We start from the raw sequence: 17,966 nt of genomic DNA on the forward strand, positions 1-17,966 counted from the left end.
TTTCAGTTAATTTTGTATTGTATCTGACTTGGAGAAATTATATGTTGAGTTTAAATTATTTAAGATAAGCAACAAATACTTGACTGAGGGCATTACAAAATAACAAAAGTTAGGAAATTATTAACTTTGATCAAGTCAGTCGAATAAGAAAATTAGTTTCAAATGCAAATCCTATCATTATATTGGTAGTATTTGTATATGACAGATAAAGTCATATATAGTATTTAAAAACAATTAAGAACGATGACATACATTTAGGAGCATAATAATCGCCGTCATCTATTAGGAAATAATTAATCAAGAGGGAGGGAATTAAACCAGAATTCGGAAGCAAATTATTATATGTTAATGGAGACGTGGAAGCAAAGGGAGAATTATGGGGTGGGGTGTGGTGCCAACAAAAGTTCAATTGGCATAATGTTCATACTATCAACCTCGTGGTTTGAGGTTTGATTCTCCCACCCCACACTTTAATTACAATACCTATTAAAAAAAATTATGGAGGTGCAAAGATCATGGTTGTATGATGAGGTATTAAAATGTTAGTAAAGAAGGAAAATAATCCATAATTTTGATAGGGATGTATAGCAATTTCAAGGAACAAGGTTTAGAGTATGCGAAGGAAGCAGCAGAGGCAGATATTTGTGGGAATTACCCAAAGGCATTTTCTTTGTATATGAACGCTTTGGAATATTTGAAAACTCATTTGAAGTATGAGAAAGATCCAATTGTGGAGGAATTCGTCGGCCACAAATTCTCACCCTTTATTTGCGCCGTGCCGAGGAGATAAGAGCTCTGCTCGACCTCCATCTTCCCGGACCTCCTCCTAGTTCCGCCGCGCCGGATGGATCCGGGACCGCCAAGCCGCCGGCGTTGCCGGAGGCCGCAATATTACCCCATAACTTCCCCCATCTCTCCCCTGGTTAGTTCCTTGTTCCTTCCTTCCCCTTTTATTATGTGAAAAATATCAATTAGATAACAAAATTTTAATTTAAAAGTTTCGTTATGATTACCTTCTACTTCATGCATTTACTCTGACGTTTATAGACTGATTTTATGATTCTTCGAGAAAATTTTAATTGAGATTATAAATTGATTCGCTCAGGAATAGAAGAGTTTAATTGATATATGGAAATTTAGTTGATAAGTTTTTTAATTTTTTTTTTAATTAAATTCCTGGGCCAAATATCAATTGATATGTCTAAATGTAAGACTCTAAACTAATAATACTATCAAGTTAATCATAAAAAACTATTTTCATTTGATTTTGTCTACAATTAGCTCAAAATCACTTAAAAAAATTATTCTCTGAATTATAATTTCTAAATTAAAGAAAAATAGAGAAAGCCATGAAGACAAAAAAAAAAAAAAACTATCTAGTTGATCATCACATTTTTCTCTAATTTACATTAATATGTGCACTAAAGAAATCTTATACACGTGTAAATGTTAGGTACTAATCGTTTTAAAATGAAATTTTAATGGAAGGTTTAAATTAATTCACCTATGGAAGTTTAAGGTTCAAATTGATAAACTTATTAGTGGCATGAACCCCCTAAATGATTGATGACCTGCTCTAAAAAAACAAATGAAGACTAACTTTCTACTTACGTCAAAGCGTACTGCTGTGTTTTATATAGTATGTTAGGGACGTCTCTTTTATCATAGTCCTAACCTGGTGACCATGTCTATAGCAATCTTTATTTTTCTCACACTTTGTTGTGCTTTTGTCATGGAATATTGCGGTAGAGTGGAAAAAAATGAAGATCGTGATGTATCGTATTAGGGATGTCTCTTCTATCATAAATTTAACTCGATGGACATTTCTATTGTGATCTTCATTTTTCCATACTTTATTGTGTTGGGGGAAAATGGTATATATAGAACTAAATAGACTAGCAAACTTATTACACCTCAATTACTAGAAACAATATACTCAATGTATAATATTCAAACTCAAGCGAAAGTCAGATAGTGTAACAAGGTTTAGATATGAAAAAACCAAAGACTTGAAAGAACTTCAAAACCTTTGGAGACTCAAAACATAGTTGAAACACGCTTCTGATAAACATTATCCTGAAGACAATTATTCACTCTACACGGGCTACAAGCATACTACGGTGATCGTCTCAGTAGGATACAACGACTACTCGGATTTGGCAAAACTCTTGGATACTTGCTCTCAACTCAACTCAAGAACAAAAGAAAGAAAGAAAGAAAGAAAGGAGAGGACTCTTCAATTTTGAAATGTGATGCTATAAATGAATAACCAAGTTGTTATTATAGGCTAGCAACTTGATATCTTTCCAAATTACAAAATAAAATCAAATAACTATAAAAAAATTAAACATTTGTCAAAGTTAACTCAATTGAATTATTATTTGACAAAAATCAAATATAACTCATTCAAATTGAAAAACTACAAATTTAACTTCCATACATATTAAATTTGTACATGAAACATCATTTTAATTTGAAGTTTCAATTCAATTTGAAAGTTTCCAAACAATGAATTTAATCTACACAATTAAATTCATTTTATGTTTCAAATATTCAACAATTTTTCAATTTATTTCACTATATATATCCAAAAATCCCTCACATGAAAGAAAGTGAGAAAAATCAAACAAAACTGTTGAGAGCAAACAGACAAGCTATGCTTCAGAAGAGGTGTCTTTTGGACTTAAACCTTCCTTAGTGAATATCCATTGAATTTACTGAAGAAATAGTGAGACTAAGCTCTAGAACTATCCTTTTAATTTATGAATTCAAACAACAGATATCACACACAATTCGTCTTGTATCTTTGAGTTCTATACGTTTGTGTCCATTTTGGTCCTGGACAAAATTCTGAATTCATGAGAGTTTTAAAGAACATAATCCATTTGAAAAGTTCTCATAGAAGCGACCGCGATTCTACTCTCATATAGGTAATATTGATTAAGAGCATCATGTCACTACTTCTTTTGTAAAACAAAATATCAATATAACTCAACATCAACAGACCACACACTCTAGAATATCATAGAAATGAGAAGAAACTATAAGTTTAATAGTGTGTCAACTATGAATTATCCAACTAGTTTGTCCATTGAACCTAGATCTTGGGATCTCCAGTCAACTAGGTTAGGTTACCACCCGATAACTCATTTCATAGGCCTTAGCCCCATTTTCCTCGATGTATATGTGACTTGCTCTCTTGACAATTTTTTTGTCAAAGAACGTGCAATATTCTCTTTGGACTTCACATAATCAATGGAAATTATTCCATTAGAGAGATTGCCTTATTGAATTATACATGTAGTAAAGCACAATTTCTTCTAAGGATCGTTAGAACAAATCTCTAACCTTGTCTCAAGCATAATATATTGACAAAATATTTGTCAAATATTCTATGTAAAATTCCAAGAAAGGTTTACTACCTTTTAGGCATGGAATTATGCTATCTAAGGAACAGTGTCCTAAGACACCTTAAGAAGTTAAGGAAATAAGACAGATTCCTTATGCAATTGTGGTATATAGCCTCATATATGTCATGTTGTATACTAGGCTTGACATCTGCAGATGGAGTGGTCAATAGATATCAATCCAATATAGGATTTGTCACTGGACAACGGTTAAAACCATTCTCAAGTATCTAGGAGAACGAAAGTGTATGGTGCTAAGGATATGATCCTTACAGGATACACTGGTTCTGATTTTCAGACTGATAAGGATTCTAGGAAATCCACATTAGGGTCAGTATGCACTTTGAATGAAGGGGCTATAGTATGACACAACATTAAGTAATGATGTATTGTAGATTCCACGATGGAGGCAAAATATGTAGCTGCAAAAAAAGCTATCTGGCTAAAAAATTCTAATAGATTTAGAAGTTGTTCCAAACATGACCTTGCCTATCACCTTTTATGGTGATAATAGTGGTGCAGTGGCAAACTTCAAGGAGCCTCGAAGTCACAAACGAGGAAAACACATTGAGCGCAAGTATCATCTCATTAGGGAGATTGTGCAACGAAGAGATATGATCGTCATACAGATCGCCTCGGAGCACAATATTTCGATCTATTTACAAAGGCTCTTGCGGCTAAAGTTTTTAGACCACTTGGAAAACGTTGATTTACGAGATATGAGTCATCTAATCTAGGATAAGTGGGAAATGTTGTTGGGTATATTGTATGCCCTGGTTTATTATATTGTATTTGATACTATACATCCCACTCGCTTTAGAACAAGTGGGAGATTGTTAGATTTAGTGTCTTAAATCTCATATATCTTGTAGTTTGTAAATACAAATCATATATTTAATAAAATTATAGGTGTTTTATCAATATTTAGACTACATTAATTCAATACAATAAACTAAGATCCAAGGTTAATTTATGAAACTTAAAACATGTATGTGGTTGACATATAAGTGGATCATGTTTAAGTAATAACCTAAATGGTTTGTAGTAGATGGATAAGGTTGGGTACCTTATCCTGGTGACACTACGAATACGGTCGCTTTTGTAGTTGTTACAATTGTTGTAAAGTGCTACAAATGATCTGTTCCTGATTGTTCATGTGGAGACGTGTAAGCAAAGGTATTCTATACAAAGAGTTTGTATAAGACCAGACCACAAAATAAATAGTCTCTCTATATAACATCGTTGCTAAAAGAGACTTACATTTCACTAAGGTGACCATAGGTGACTTGACCTTAATCCTGAGTAAGTTGTGAACTTTTATTTATGAGGGAAATCCTTTGATTTGTATGGGTGAGAGTGACTACGTTACCTGACTCAACAAGCCTACCATTTTGGGGATTTTTCCAAGTAGGGAGTTGGAAACACAACTACACAGGATGAAATTCGCTCCTTCCTAATCTTAAGGAAAGTAGATAAATTGCTCTCTTGATAGTTGATTATGGGTCTTGAACAATGAGGCCTCTGAAGGAACTCTTATCAAAGAGAACCCATGAGCAGAAGCATGATCAATCCAAATTCATTATGACTGAATTACAAGCATTCACAAACATACAAACTAGTTATGCATTTCAGAACAAATTATGACATGCTTTCATAAATAAATACAAAGGGAACAAGAGACTTACCTTTGAAGAACTTTTCTTCTGACTTTCTATCGCTCTCGTGGAGTCTGGAACAGCAACCTCTCGCTGTCTCTACGATCATCTACCCAATCATCTAGTCAAGCACGAACAACCTTCTCCACGAACAAGTAGCCTCTCGGACACCACCACTCAGTAACCTTAGTATTCTCGGAGTGAGAATCCAAGAGGTGTGGGCTCTATTGGATTTGATAGAGGTTTAGAGGAAACAATGATCGAACTCAATGACCAAGCAAGTGGGAAAGTATAGTGTCTATCGCATAGATTTCGTGCTTGATCGTTTAATAAAATTTGAACAGATACATGATCGTTTAGGAAAGCAGGTGTGCTCGTTTACAGATCGTTTAGTAAAGCTCGCTATCCATGCGATCGTTTAGTAAAGCTCGCTGGCCACACGATCGTTTAGAGAATGACGCGTGTACACGATCGTTTAGACAAACACTTGTTGGCTGTCGTGTAGTCTCTCGTAAGCTAAACGATAGGTTGTGTACTTAATGAAACGATTCTTTTCAAAATGAAAACATTTTTCATTTTATCCTTCAGTTATGAAAACTGAATACAACCTCCCACTTTCACGCACGGTTAAGGAGAAACTACCCACAATTATCTCATAATTGTTTTAATTATAAATAAATATAATAACTAACTTATCATATTATATTTATAACCTATAGTTTTAATATCACATCATATGTAACATTTAAACCATAGTCTTTTTCTCCTTTACTTGATATAAATCATATTTATTTCATATTCCTCCAAATAATGTATCTCATACATCATGTCGACTATATCATATATGATTGAACTAGTTTAATCATATCATATATAATCAAACTCCCTCTTGTCAGTCTGAATACTTCAAACTGACCCAAAAACTGATTCTCAACTTGAATCCATTGAGCTACCAAGAGGACCTTATGGACCTGTCGCTTGAAGCTCCAACAGTACGTGAATAGCTAGCTAAACTCTTTAGCCACGAGATCCACCATCCATTAACTACCGGGCACTCCACTAAAGACCAAAAGTTGCACTCTTTTTACTACAGATATATTTCTATGTCCATCGGATATAACCAGTCAATAGTATGATAACCCTTCACAGATGCTCGTAAGTACAACTAGGCCAATTTACCATTTTACCCCTGTAATTACATCTAACTCTTTAAGTACCACTGATCCCTCTAATGAACAATACATCATAGTCCTACTATGAGTGGACACCTCTCAGGCCTTGAGAAGGTGTGTGGCGCCACATCATTCAAGCCCCAGAATCAGCCGTTAAGGGAGCAATCTATCTTCTTACCCTTGCTTCGGGGAAGGAGTGAATTTCATCTTGTGTAGCTGAGTTCTCAGCTCCCAAATCAAACGAATCCTTAAAGTGATAGGTTTGAGTCGGCAATCTGGCCACTCGCACCCATACAAATCGAAAGACCGCCCTCAAAGGCAGGAGTTTCCAACTCACTCAGGATTAAGGTCATGTTACCTATGGTCATCCTAGTGAAATGAAGTCTCTGTCATGATGACGTTATATAACGAGATTAAACATTTCGTGGTCCGATCTTATACAAACTCCTTTGTATAGGACACCCTTGTTCGTATGTCTCCACATGAATGGTCAGGATCAAACCATCTGTAGCACGTCACAACACTTGTAACTATCTACAAAGTGGGTCATATCCATAGTGTCATCAGGATAAGGCTTCCCTCCTATATCCACATACTATTTACCATTTAGGTTATCACTTAATGCATGATCCACTTGTATGTCTCCACATACATGCTTAAGTTACAATGACAACCAATGATCTTAGTTTATTGGTTTGTGGTAAATGCAAATAAAACATCTCATGTTTCATAGATAACAGTGAAGAAAATATCTCATATTATTACATCACAAGTGTTTATTCATACAGGTGTTTACAAACTACAGAACCCCACGAGAGTTTAGGGCATCAAACCCAACAACTTTATCCTCTCACTGACTAGAGAGGTATCAGTTTGTTGTTAGACTATAAACTGTTTGTTCATTAGAGGAATCGGTGGTACTTAAGGAAGTTAGATGTAACTACAGGGGTAAAACGGTAATTTGATCCAGTTGTAGTCATGAGCGATTTGTGAAGGATCAACTCACTATTGATTGGTTATATCCATAGACACAGAAATATATTTGCAGTGTGAAGAGTGCAGCTATCGGTCTTCAGTGGAGTGACCGGTAGTTAATAAACATTGATTAATTTAATTAAAGAGTTTAATTAATTAGTCTCATATCATTGGAGCTTCTAATATGTAGGTTCATAAGGTCCTCTTGTTAGCTCACTAAAGAATAGTAATGGGGAATGATTTAAATTGTTCAAATCACTTGAAGGAATTTTATATTAATATGATTAATATATAAAATGGTTAATTATGTATGTGATTTATAATTCAAATTATGAAAGAGAGAAATATTTGAATGAGATTCAAATATTAAATTCATGTGAATTAGATTCATGAAGAATTAATTAACGTTAATGTTAAAGGGGTATATGCATATAAATATGTGATGTTTATATGTTAATTAATTAAATATATATTAAATTGGATTTAATATGTGGTTATTTAATGTGTATGCCAATTAATTAAATAAGAATTATTTAATTAATTAGCTTAAAAGGTTGGAAAAGGAAAAACATGAAGAAGGGGTTAACCCTTCTCTATATAAATATATCCTTATAGCCCATTTAGGGCAGAAGATTAATTTGTGAGAAAAGAACCCTAGCCTTCACCAAATTCCTCTGTTAACAAATTCTCTCTACTCTTCCTCCAACAAGAGTTAGAGACCACACATCTAACCCTAGGAATCCTAGAGAATAACAAAGTTATTCTTGAGACAAACAAGAGGTACTTAGAGAAGATCGGGATTCGACAAAGGTAATGTGCTTTTATCCCTTTACATTTTCTTCCATGGCATGCTTATTTTGATTTTTATCCTCTGTTTTTAGTTTCTATAAAATCGAAAATCAAAATGCAAGGTGACCTCATGCTTTCACAGGAATTCGATTCCCTTCAACATACCCCATTTTGTCAAAATAAATTTATCTAACTCAAATATAAGCTTAAAACCATTTTTGTTAAGTAGGGTTCCTAAAACTAGATTCTTTTGAATCTCTGGCACATATCATGTCATTAAGGTTAAGTATCTTTTCATAAATCCATTTTAGTACGACCTTTCCCTTGTCTTCCACTGAGGCAACTGAAACATTTCCCATGTATAGCTTATCGCTGCCATCTAGCTTCTCATATATAATGAACAATGACTTGTGCTTACAAATGTGCCTGGTAGTACCAGTATCAATCCACCAACCTTTGGTGTCTTAAGTCATATTTACCTCAGAAATGACAGCAACCAAATCGTCATTTTCTACGGCATTGGCTTGATTGTTGGAACTTTGTCACTTCTTGTGCTTGCATATTGTAGCAGTATGGCCATTCTTACTATAAACCTTGAGCTTGCACATTGTAGCAGTATGATCATTCTTACTACAAACCTAGCAATTGACTCGAATGCACTTGCTAGCATCAGTCCTTGACCCATGATTCACATTTTTCTACTTGAAATTGTGCTTCTTGGGTTTATGTTTTGAAACTTCAGCAATGTGAGCCTTGGCTTCAACTTCTAGCGGAGCTTTATCTCCTTTTCTGTTATCCTCTTCTATATTGAGTTTTACCATGAGGATCTCTATGGATAACTCCTTTCGCTCGTGTTTGCGATAGTATTTAAAGTTCTTCTAGGAAGGAGACAATTTCTCAATCACAGCAGCAACTTGGAATTGCTCATTGATGTCTAATCCTTCACTTTTCAAATCACTGATGATAATTTTCAATTCTTTCATCTGATTGACTACCAACTTGGTATCGATCATTTTATAATTTAAGAATTTTCCCACAAGGAATTTTTTAGTATCAACATCTTCTAGTTTGTACTTCTTATCTTATACATCCGACAACAATTTTGATGTATTGTGGACATTGCAATAGACATTATACAAAGTGTCCTCAAAACCACTAAGTATATAATTACGACACATGAAGTTTGAATGCATCCATGCTTGCATTCCAGCTTTTATTTCAAGAGTTACGGCTTCTGATTGAGTAATCTTCCTTCAAAATATGAGCAAGATTCAATGTGGTGAGATAGAAGATCATCTTCTGTTGCAATCTCTTGAAATTATCTCCTTGAACTTCTCTGGTTTTTTAGCATAAGGAGGCGATCCCATCATGGTAGAAGTAACAACATTGGTGGAGGAGTTTGCAGCCATCAGTGAAATATAATAATTGTCTTCAGATTGTTGGGGGGAAATGATATATATAGAACCGAATACACTAGAAAACTGAATTTTTAAAAAAAAACATTTCCAAATATGGTAAAAGATTTAAATTTGGAAAGAGCAGGTGAACATATACAAATATAAAATAAAGCCAATTTATGTAGTTTCTGTACGAAGTTAATATATATATATATATATAGAAATGATAGTATGAAATAAATTTAGATATAGAGTTACTTCCTACTTCTACTTCTTATACAGGTGAACATCTACTTCTTACTTCACTTATTCTCGACAAAAATGTTAAAGTTAAAATTCTCATAATATAAATGCTAATATTATTATTATTATAACTATAACGCCAATATGAAAAATATTCTTTTAGGGATATCAAAAAGTTTATAATTAGTTTTGAAAATAGGTAAATTGTGTCATAGATATTGGAACCGAATACACTAGAAAACTGATTACACCTTAATTACTAAAAACAATACACTCAATGTATAATATTTAAACTCAAATGAAAGTCAGATGATGTAACAAGGTTTAGATATGAAAATAACCAAAGACTTGAAAGAACTTCAAAACCTTTGGAGACTCAAAACGTAGTCGAGACACGCTACTGGCAAGCGTTGTTTTGAAAATAATTATTTACTCAACACGAGCTACAAGTAGTCTACAACGATCGTCTCAACAGGATACAACGACTAACTCCAATAGAATTGTAGCCTCGAATTATTCAGATCTGGCAGAACTCTTTGATACTTGCTCTCAACTCAACTCGAGAACAAAAGAAAGAAAGAAAGAAATGAGAGAACCCTTCACTTTTGAAATGGGATGTTACAAATGGAGAACCAAGTTGTTGTTTATAGGCTAGTAACTTGGTAACTCTCCAAATTACAAAATAAAATCAAATAAATATAAAAATTGAAGCATTTGTCAAATTTAATTTAATTAAGTTGTTACTTGACAAAAATTAAATATAAGTCATTCAAATTGAAAAAAACTACAAATTTAACTTTCATATATATTAAATTTGTACATAAAACATCATTTTAATTTGAAGTTCCAATTTAATTTGAAAGTTTCAAAACAATTAATTTAATTTACACAACTAAATTCATTTTATGTTTCAAGTCTTCACCAAACTTTCACTTTCTTTCACTATATATGTCCAACATGTTGTGCTTTTGTCATTGAATATTGTGGTAGAGTGAAGAAAAATAAAGATCACGATAGATATGACTATTAGGCTAGGGTTATGACAGAAGAGACATCTCTAATGCGATACTATATAAAATGAGATTAGTGCACTTTGATGCAAGGAGAAGGTTAGATTTCATTTGTTGTTAGGGTGAGTCATCGATTGTTTAGGAGACCGAAAATGGATCATCCGTACAAAAATCTCTAAATTTCGAGGGTGTTTGTATAATTTATAGATCTATCTAGGGAAAATTTTTACATATAGAAAAAATGTCAAACTATTGACATAAATAGCAAAAAAAAAACTGATAGATACTGACAGACTTCTATCAGCGTCTATCATATAGTATCAATGATAGACTTCTTCAATTTCTATCATTGATAGACACTGATAGACTTCTATCAGCCTCTATAAAAAAAGATTAAATTTTGTTATTTTGTGTAAATAGTTTTCTTATTTTTCTATTTTTGAAAACTCCCTAAATCTAACTTCACTAAAAAAAATTAATTAAAAATTACCCATAAATTCTTATCTTTTACTTGCCTTAAACTTATTTCAAAATTACCATTTCATCATTTTTTTAAAAAAAAAAAATTAAAAAAATAAAATAAAGACCGGAAAAATATGAAGATAACTTATAAAATAGATTTTGATATGTTTTATTTAAAAGATTATTTAAGGTGTATTTTATGCAATTTAAACTAAACTAGGGTGGGTGTTTTGTATTGATTTATTCAAAACAAAACTTTTTAACCTTTTTGTCAGTGTCATCAAGCCTTCTTTCCATTTTTTCCCTTTCTTGTTCTTGCTCTCTGCATTTAGTTTGTTTTGACATCTACAAAGACTACGAACGTGGTCGCCTGCTTTTATACATTGTCGGAAGAAGAAGAAACAACTTTGCCTGAGGCAAAATATAGAAAGGCCGCGTTGCTATCAGACAAAGACAAAAATACAAAGAAATGACCTAGTGGAAGGAAACAAGAGGAATGAGACAAGGAAGGAAGTCGAGGAAAATATAACCATAGTTGAGAGAGAGAGAATGAAATATAAAAATGATTATAAAAAATTATAAAACCTTACTTAAACTTAAAATAACATTTTCATCCATATATTTTGAAGTTTGTTCAATTTTAATCATTATAAGTTTAATTGTTCAATTTTAATCGTCGTACTTGTAATAAATCTTAAATTTAGTCTTTCAAAAGTTTTTTTTTTTTAACAAAAATTGATAAGATAATAATACTTTTCCGGCAAGGAAATACAACATGTGAATATCTTTTCAAATTTTATATTAAAATTGCTAACAAGATAACAAAAAAAAAATCTTTTTAAAAACCATCAATAAACTAGCAGTTGGACTGAATTTAAGGTATATTGAAAATACAATAATTAAAATTAGACAATAAAAAATATATGAACTAAAATTGAATAATTTTCAAAGTTTCGGTCGAAAATGATATTTAATCTTATTTAAAAAAAAATTATGCTAAATTATAGAAAATGTCCCTAAACTTTACATTTTGTGTCAAAAATGTCCCTGAAGTTTCAAAATTTTCAAAAATACCCCTAAACTTCCAAGATGAGTTCAAAAATATCTTTGACGTTAGTTTTGGGTGGAAATCGTTAAATTTTTGTTTAAAAAATAACCCTAAACTTTCAGAAGTTTCAAAAGAATCCTTAAACTTAAAAAGAAGTTAAAAAAAATACCCTTTCTATTATATGAACATAAACCATTAATATCGTCATACCTATTACCTCCCTATTTTCTATTTTTTTCCCTCCCTTCTTCAATACACTCTTACTCTCATTTTTTGTTAAGTATTTGACACTTATTTATCTTAAATAAATAAATAAATAAAATTGCACACTTTGGTTAAGACATATGAACTATAATAAAAAGAAAGATAATAAATAAAACACTAATTGATTTTAAGACTTACATATTTTAACAAAATTTTACTATAGTAGTTGTATGTGTTAATAGCCAAATTCTTTTTTTTCATTTGACTATTTATTGTTTTGATATACTTTAAGAGGAGATTTTGATTTTAGAATTTTGTAAAATTTTGTGGGATTTTATATTTTAACTTAAAATTTTAGTTTTTATTTTGGTTGTTGAGAAAATTGGTGTAGCTAAGAATTGAAAAATTAAGAGAAATATGAGAGTATCTATATGAAAAAAAAAAACGATGATATCTATATAATTTATTTTAAAATTAGTTCTTTTCTAACTTAAGAAAACTTTAAATAAATTGATCACCATATTAATGGTAGAAGATACCTTTTGTTTTAATTTTTAAAGTCGTTTTTTCATGAGAAATTAACGGTTTTTGTTCAAATACTAATAGTGGAGGTATTTTTAAAATTTCATTAAGTTAAAAGTATTTTTGAAACTTTTGAAAGTTCGTGGATATTTTTTAAATAGAACTTCAAAGATTTTCATCCAAAACTAACTACAAGGATAGTGTTGGAACTATTTTATAATATCTAAGGATATTTTTTAAGCTTTTAAAATTTCAAAATAATTTTTTTATGCAAAGTTCAAGACATTTTCTATAATTTAGAGGAAAAAAAACATATTTACTCGAATTATGATGAAGCAGATATGTATAACTATTTCAAGGATCAAGCAATAAAGAAGGTGAAAGAGGCAGTAGAGGAAGATAATGGTGGCAATTATGCAAAGGCATTTCCTTCATATGTCTACGCCTTGGAGTACTTCAATACTTATTTGAAGTATGCGAAGAATCCCAAGATCAAAGAAGCCATTACCCTAAAATTCAACGAGTATTTGCACCGTGCCCAGCAGATTAGTGCTCTGCTCGATGATGGCGGTCTTCCTGGACCGATTTCTAGTGGATATGGAGAGAATCCAGAGCAGGCTAAGCTGCTCGCCGGCGTCGGTCTTAATTCCGCTATCATAAGGGAGAAGCCGGACGTTAAGTGGAACGATGTTGCTGGATTGGAGAGCGCCAAGCAGGCATTGCAAGAGGCTGTAATATTACCTGTGAAGTTCCCGCGGTTCTTTACTGGTAAGTTCTGTCTTACTTCTTTTGATGTACATTGATGATCGATCCCTTATTGCTATGGTCTTGATCAATTTGATTGAAGATTGCAATTAATGTTGGATTACTCCAGAGTCTTTGTTAGTGAAATTGAGAGGAGATTCCTGAGGACTGAATTCTATTTAAGAATAATATACCAAAATTTCATGCAATTTTCTCATTCTGAGTCATAATATTATTGTCAAGGATTTTTACTCTTTAAATAAAATATTATGATAGATGATCATCTGAGTTTATTTAGGCAAGATAGTGCCATGGAGAGCTTTCCTGTTATATGGGCCTCCTGAAACTGGAAAGTCATATTTGGCGAAGGCCGTTGCTACAGAGGCCGACTCAACATTCTTCAGGTAATGGTTTTTTTGCCGACTCTACATTCTTCAGGTAATGGTTTTTTTTTTTCCTTTGATAATATGTGAGATGAAATAACCGAACCTTTGACTTTGAGGTTGACAGTACAGACAGAAACACTATAACTGTTGAACCATGCTCATTTTGGCTTTCAGGTAATGGTTCAACGAACCTATTATCGGGCATTCTTTAGTAGTGCTCACTGTCATTTTTTGGGCTAGGTTTTGATGACAAGCAATTTGTTTGGGAAGTAATTCATTTAGAAAAAAATGTTTCTTTTACGATTAGCATACGAGTATCTTAAAATCGTCTGAACAATGGAGCATTTTAGCACAACGCTTGCCAGCATCGCAACACTAGCCAACAACGTCGCGATGTTGGCCCAAAACTTTTATAAATACTAGGGTTTGCCATATGATAAGGATATTGTCTGTACAATATTCTCCAGTGTTGTTCCTCAGCTACTTGATTCCTTGATGAAATCAATCATTATGTCCTACATAGCCGGCTTCTTTTCAGTATCTGCAGAAATAACTGAGGAATATAGTGTATAGTTTTTTCTCATGATCTACATTGACTCTGCCTATAACCATATATTTTCTTTACAGTGCATGCACACCCAACTTTATATTTGGATATCTCTGGTTATTATTTGAAAATGTTTTTATTAACTACTAATCTTGGTTACTTTTGGTTCCTTACCTCTTGCTTTAAGTTGAAGTATTTATTTTGTGTTGGTAGTATTTCTTCTTCGGACCTTGTCTCAAAATGGATGGGAGAAAGTGAAAAGCTAGTTTCAAATCTGTTCCAAATGGCTCGTGATAGTGCTCCATCCATCATCTTTATTGATGAAATAGATTCCTTGTGTGGCCAACGAGGTGAAGGTAATGAAAATGAAGCTTCTAGATGCATCAAGACAGAACTTCTTGTGCAGATGCAGGTATTGTTTGTATAGTAATAGTTTTTTATGCAGTAAATGAGGGGGATTGATTGCCATCTTATCTTATGTTTCCTGTGCCTTTTTCCATTGTCTTGGCAATGCTTATTTTCAGAAAATGTCTTTTTACTTGCAGTTGACCTACTTTTAAGTGTTTTTAACCTGTTGAAAATTGATTTTACTTCTTTCTAGGATGCTGGACGCGATGATAAAAAAGTTCTTGTTCTTGCTGCAACAAATACACCCTATGCTTTGGATCAGGTCAGATGATATTTGTCTACTTCCATATTATGTTAAGGGTTATGGAAACACTGTGTGCATGTTCGACTGATCAGTAGTATTTTCAGGCTATTCGCCGACGATTTGACAAGCGGATATACATCCCTCTTCCTGATTTGAAAGCCAGGCAACAGATGTTCAAAGTATTAGGAATTTCTTTTATCTTCTTCTATAGATATGTATACATTTTCCCCCCATTTCTGGGCTTTGGAGGAGCTGAACTCTGCTAATGTGCTTGGATGTAATTAAATAGGTGCATCTGGGAGATACTCCAAATAATTTGACGGAAAGAGATTTTGAAAGCTTGGCACGTAGAACAGAGGGTTTCTCAGGTTCAGATATTTCAATTTGTGTAAGTGTACAGTATTAATTGTATGAATTGAATTTTTATTATTGGTGTCATCATTTCTTGAACTCTTATTCAGAGGTTAGTCGAAAGGTAATTCATAGACCCCTTGAATTGGCAGGTGAAGAATGTGCTCTTTGAACCTGTTCGTAAGACTCAGGATGCGATGTTCTTCATTAATACTTCAGATGGTATGTGGGTACCCTGTGGACCGAAGCAACCTGGTGCTGTCCAAATTACCATGCAAGAGCTAGCAGCAAAAGGATTTGCGTCAAAGGTACTTTAGATCTTACCTAAACAGAGATGAATGTTAGTACAGACCAATATACTATGCATTGTCCAACAATGAAATATTTGTGTATATGATTATATGCAAGTGTAGTCTCTCTTCCTTTCATGCCAATTTCTTCAACATGATATGTTTGGATCATAGAAATTTGAACTGTTTTTTCTGCTGCAGCTTGTTTTGCTAAGTGTTTGCTTGTCTCGTTACAGATCGTTCCTAACCCAATTTCAAGGACAGACTTTGACAAGGTTCTGGCTAGACACAAGCCTACAGTTAGTAAATCTGATTTCGAGGTTCACAAAAGGTTTACAAAAGAGTTTGGGGAGGAAGGTTGACAAGTTGGTTGTAATTTCCACACCAACTGACAAATGTATGTATCTTTCATTCTTCCATTAAAGGGATTTTTGTATTAAGCGGCAAATGTTGGTTTGGATTCTGGCCTTTCTCAAATTTCATGTCACCAAATAATCAATGATGTTTTCCAATGGTAGTCTCTGAATGTAAATTAGTTATGGAGAATTTGGCACATTGAATATCATTTTTCTGTAAATCTCCTCAAACTATTAATCATTGTAAATGTCTCAATGATTATATGAATGACTTACCCCGACAGCGACATATATTCGTGTTGAGGTTTCCACCTTGTCATTTATAAAATAGATGCGCTACTTCTCTCCTTGTTATTTAGTTTTGAGATGGAACTCCATGTTATTTAATAATTTAAGAGATAACTGCAGTTTAAGATTTGAGTTTCTTCCAGATGATTAGGAAATGTTGAATTACACAGAAAGCTTAATGCAGGGAGAGGAGAAGGAAGAAAAGCCAAAGGGGTCAATGCATAAATAATTAAAAATAATAATAATAAAAATAAGAAGGAGAACTATATTTGGCAAGGATCGTGGTCGGTGGAAAGCCAACTCATGAAATCAGGTTTTTCGAATGCTTATATGTTTTGATATCCAAATGAGGTTTTGTTTTTGTCAATCTATGAAACTTGGTTGAAGAAGTTTAATGCAGATAGAGGAAGATAGATGGTGGCAATTACAGGAAGGAAGGCCTTCCCTTTGTATATATGAAAGCCTTGGAATACTTCAGAACTTATTTGAGGTATGAGAAGTATCCCAATACCAATGAAGCCATTACCTGAAATCCCTGGTTAGTTGGATTTTGCTTTGTTAGTTTTATCTTTTTGTTTTCAAAGTAATGATTAATCCTTGGTTAAATCTCCCAAAACTTTGGTATGTGTTCAATAAATATTCAACTTTAGATGCTCTTTTTAAATGTTGTCTTTAAGATACTTTCTTGTTTGTTTTGATTTTTTTTTGGTACGATAAAGATAGAAGATTTGTATGTTCATCAACACATACTTATCTAAGTTCATTTTGACTCAAGTATCTTCTTGTCGAGGATTTCACGTTGGAAAAATTAAGAAATACATGGATTACTCCTCCCTCACGTTATCTAATACTTCAAAATTGAGGCTTATTACTGAGCGCCTAATTAAATTTGTGCATTTTTTAAAACGTTGAATATTCTAAGAATTTATTGGATGCAAAATTGAAAGTTCATCAATTCATTCGACACAAAATTGAAAGTTTGGAGACTTCTTAGACACTTTAAAGTTAAAGTCCTATTACTAATCTATGCATAACTCAATTACTCCTGGTATATATGAATAACCTTAAAGGTCATAGATTCAAATCTCCCTACCTATGCTTATTTGACTCTAAAGAAGTTATACTTATTTGACTCAAACTTGAAAGTTTTGTGTCTAGACTTGTAATTAAACCTATAATTTTCAAATATCTTTATAAAGTACAAAAACTATTTAGGACTCATCATTGTGATTTTGTTTTAAAATTGCATTAATACATAATTTTCTACACTTGTATGAAACTTCTTCACTTGTAAAGATTTATGTAATACAAATGATAAATGTTACTATTAAATTGAATGGTAGTGACATTTTATTAATATGAGTAGTTTGTCATATTCTTATATTTTTCTTTTTCCTTCGAGTTATTTAAGAAGAATCATGTGATAATTTATGTCGGGTAAGATTTTGGAAGAACAATGATTTTTAAA

At 32.6% G+C, this 17,966-nt stretch overlaps 1 protein-coding gene across 2 annotated transcripts; it reads left to right on the forward strand.

The window, feature by feature from the left end:
- Positions 1 to 318: 318 nt before the first annotated feature.
- LOC120087609 (protein SUPPRESSOR OF K(+) TRANSPORT GROWTH DEFECT 1-like) lies at positions 319 to 16,529 on the forward strand. Of its 2 annotated transcripts, none has more exons than XM_039044431.2 (9): positions 319 to 922; positions 13,244 to 13,652; positions 13,927 to 14,032; positions 14,775 to 14,973; positions 15,163 to 15,231; positions 15,318 to 15,392; positions 15,503 to 15,601; positions 15,717 to 15,872; positions 16,091 to 16,529. In XM_039044431.2, exons 1-9 carry the CDS (start codon positions 845 to 847, stop codon positions 16,214 to 16,216), a joined length of 1,317 nt encoding a protein of 438 aa, XP_038900359.2. In that variant the 5' UTR covers positions 319 to 844; the 3' UTR covers positions 16,217 to 16,529. The 2 variants fall into 2 exon arrangements, with proteins under 2 accessions (XP_038900359.2, XP_038900360.2); XM_039044432.2 differs by having other exon boundaries at positions 705 to 922; positions 13,224 to 13,652.
- Positions 16,530 to 17,966: the final 1,437 nt, after the last annotated feature.

This window comes from Benincasa hispida, chromosome 10 (genome assembly GCF_027475165.1).
Source record: "Benincasa hispida cultivar pf3 chromosome 10, pf3_genome.v1.1, whole genome shotgun sequence".
NCBI lineage: Eukaryota > Viridiplantae > Streptophyta > Magnoliopsida > Cucurbitales > Cucurbitaceae > Benincasa > Benincasa hispida.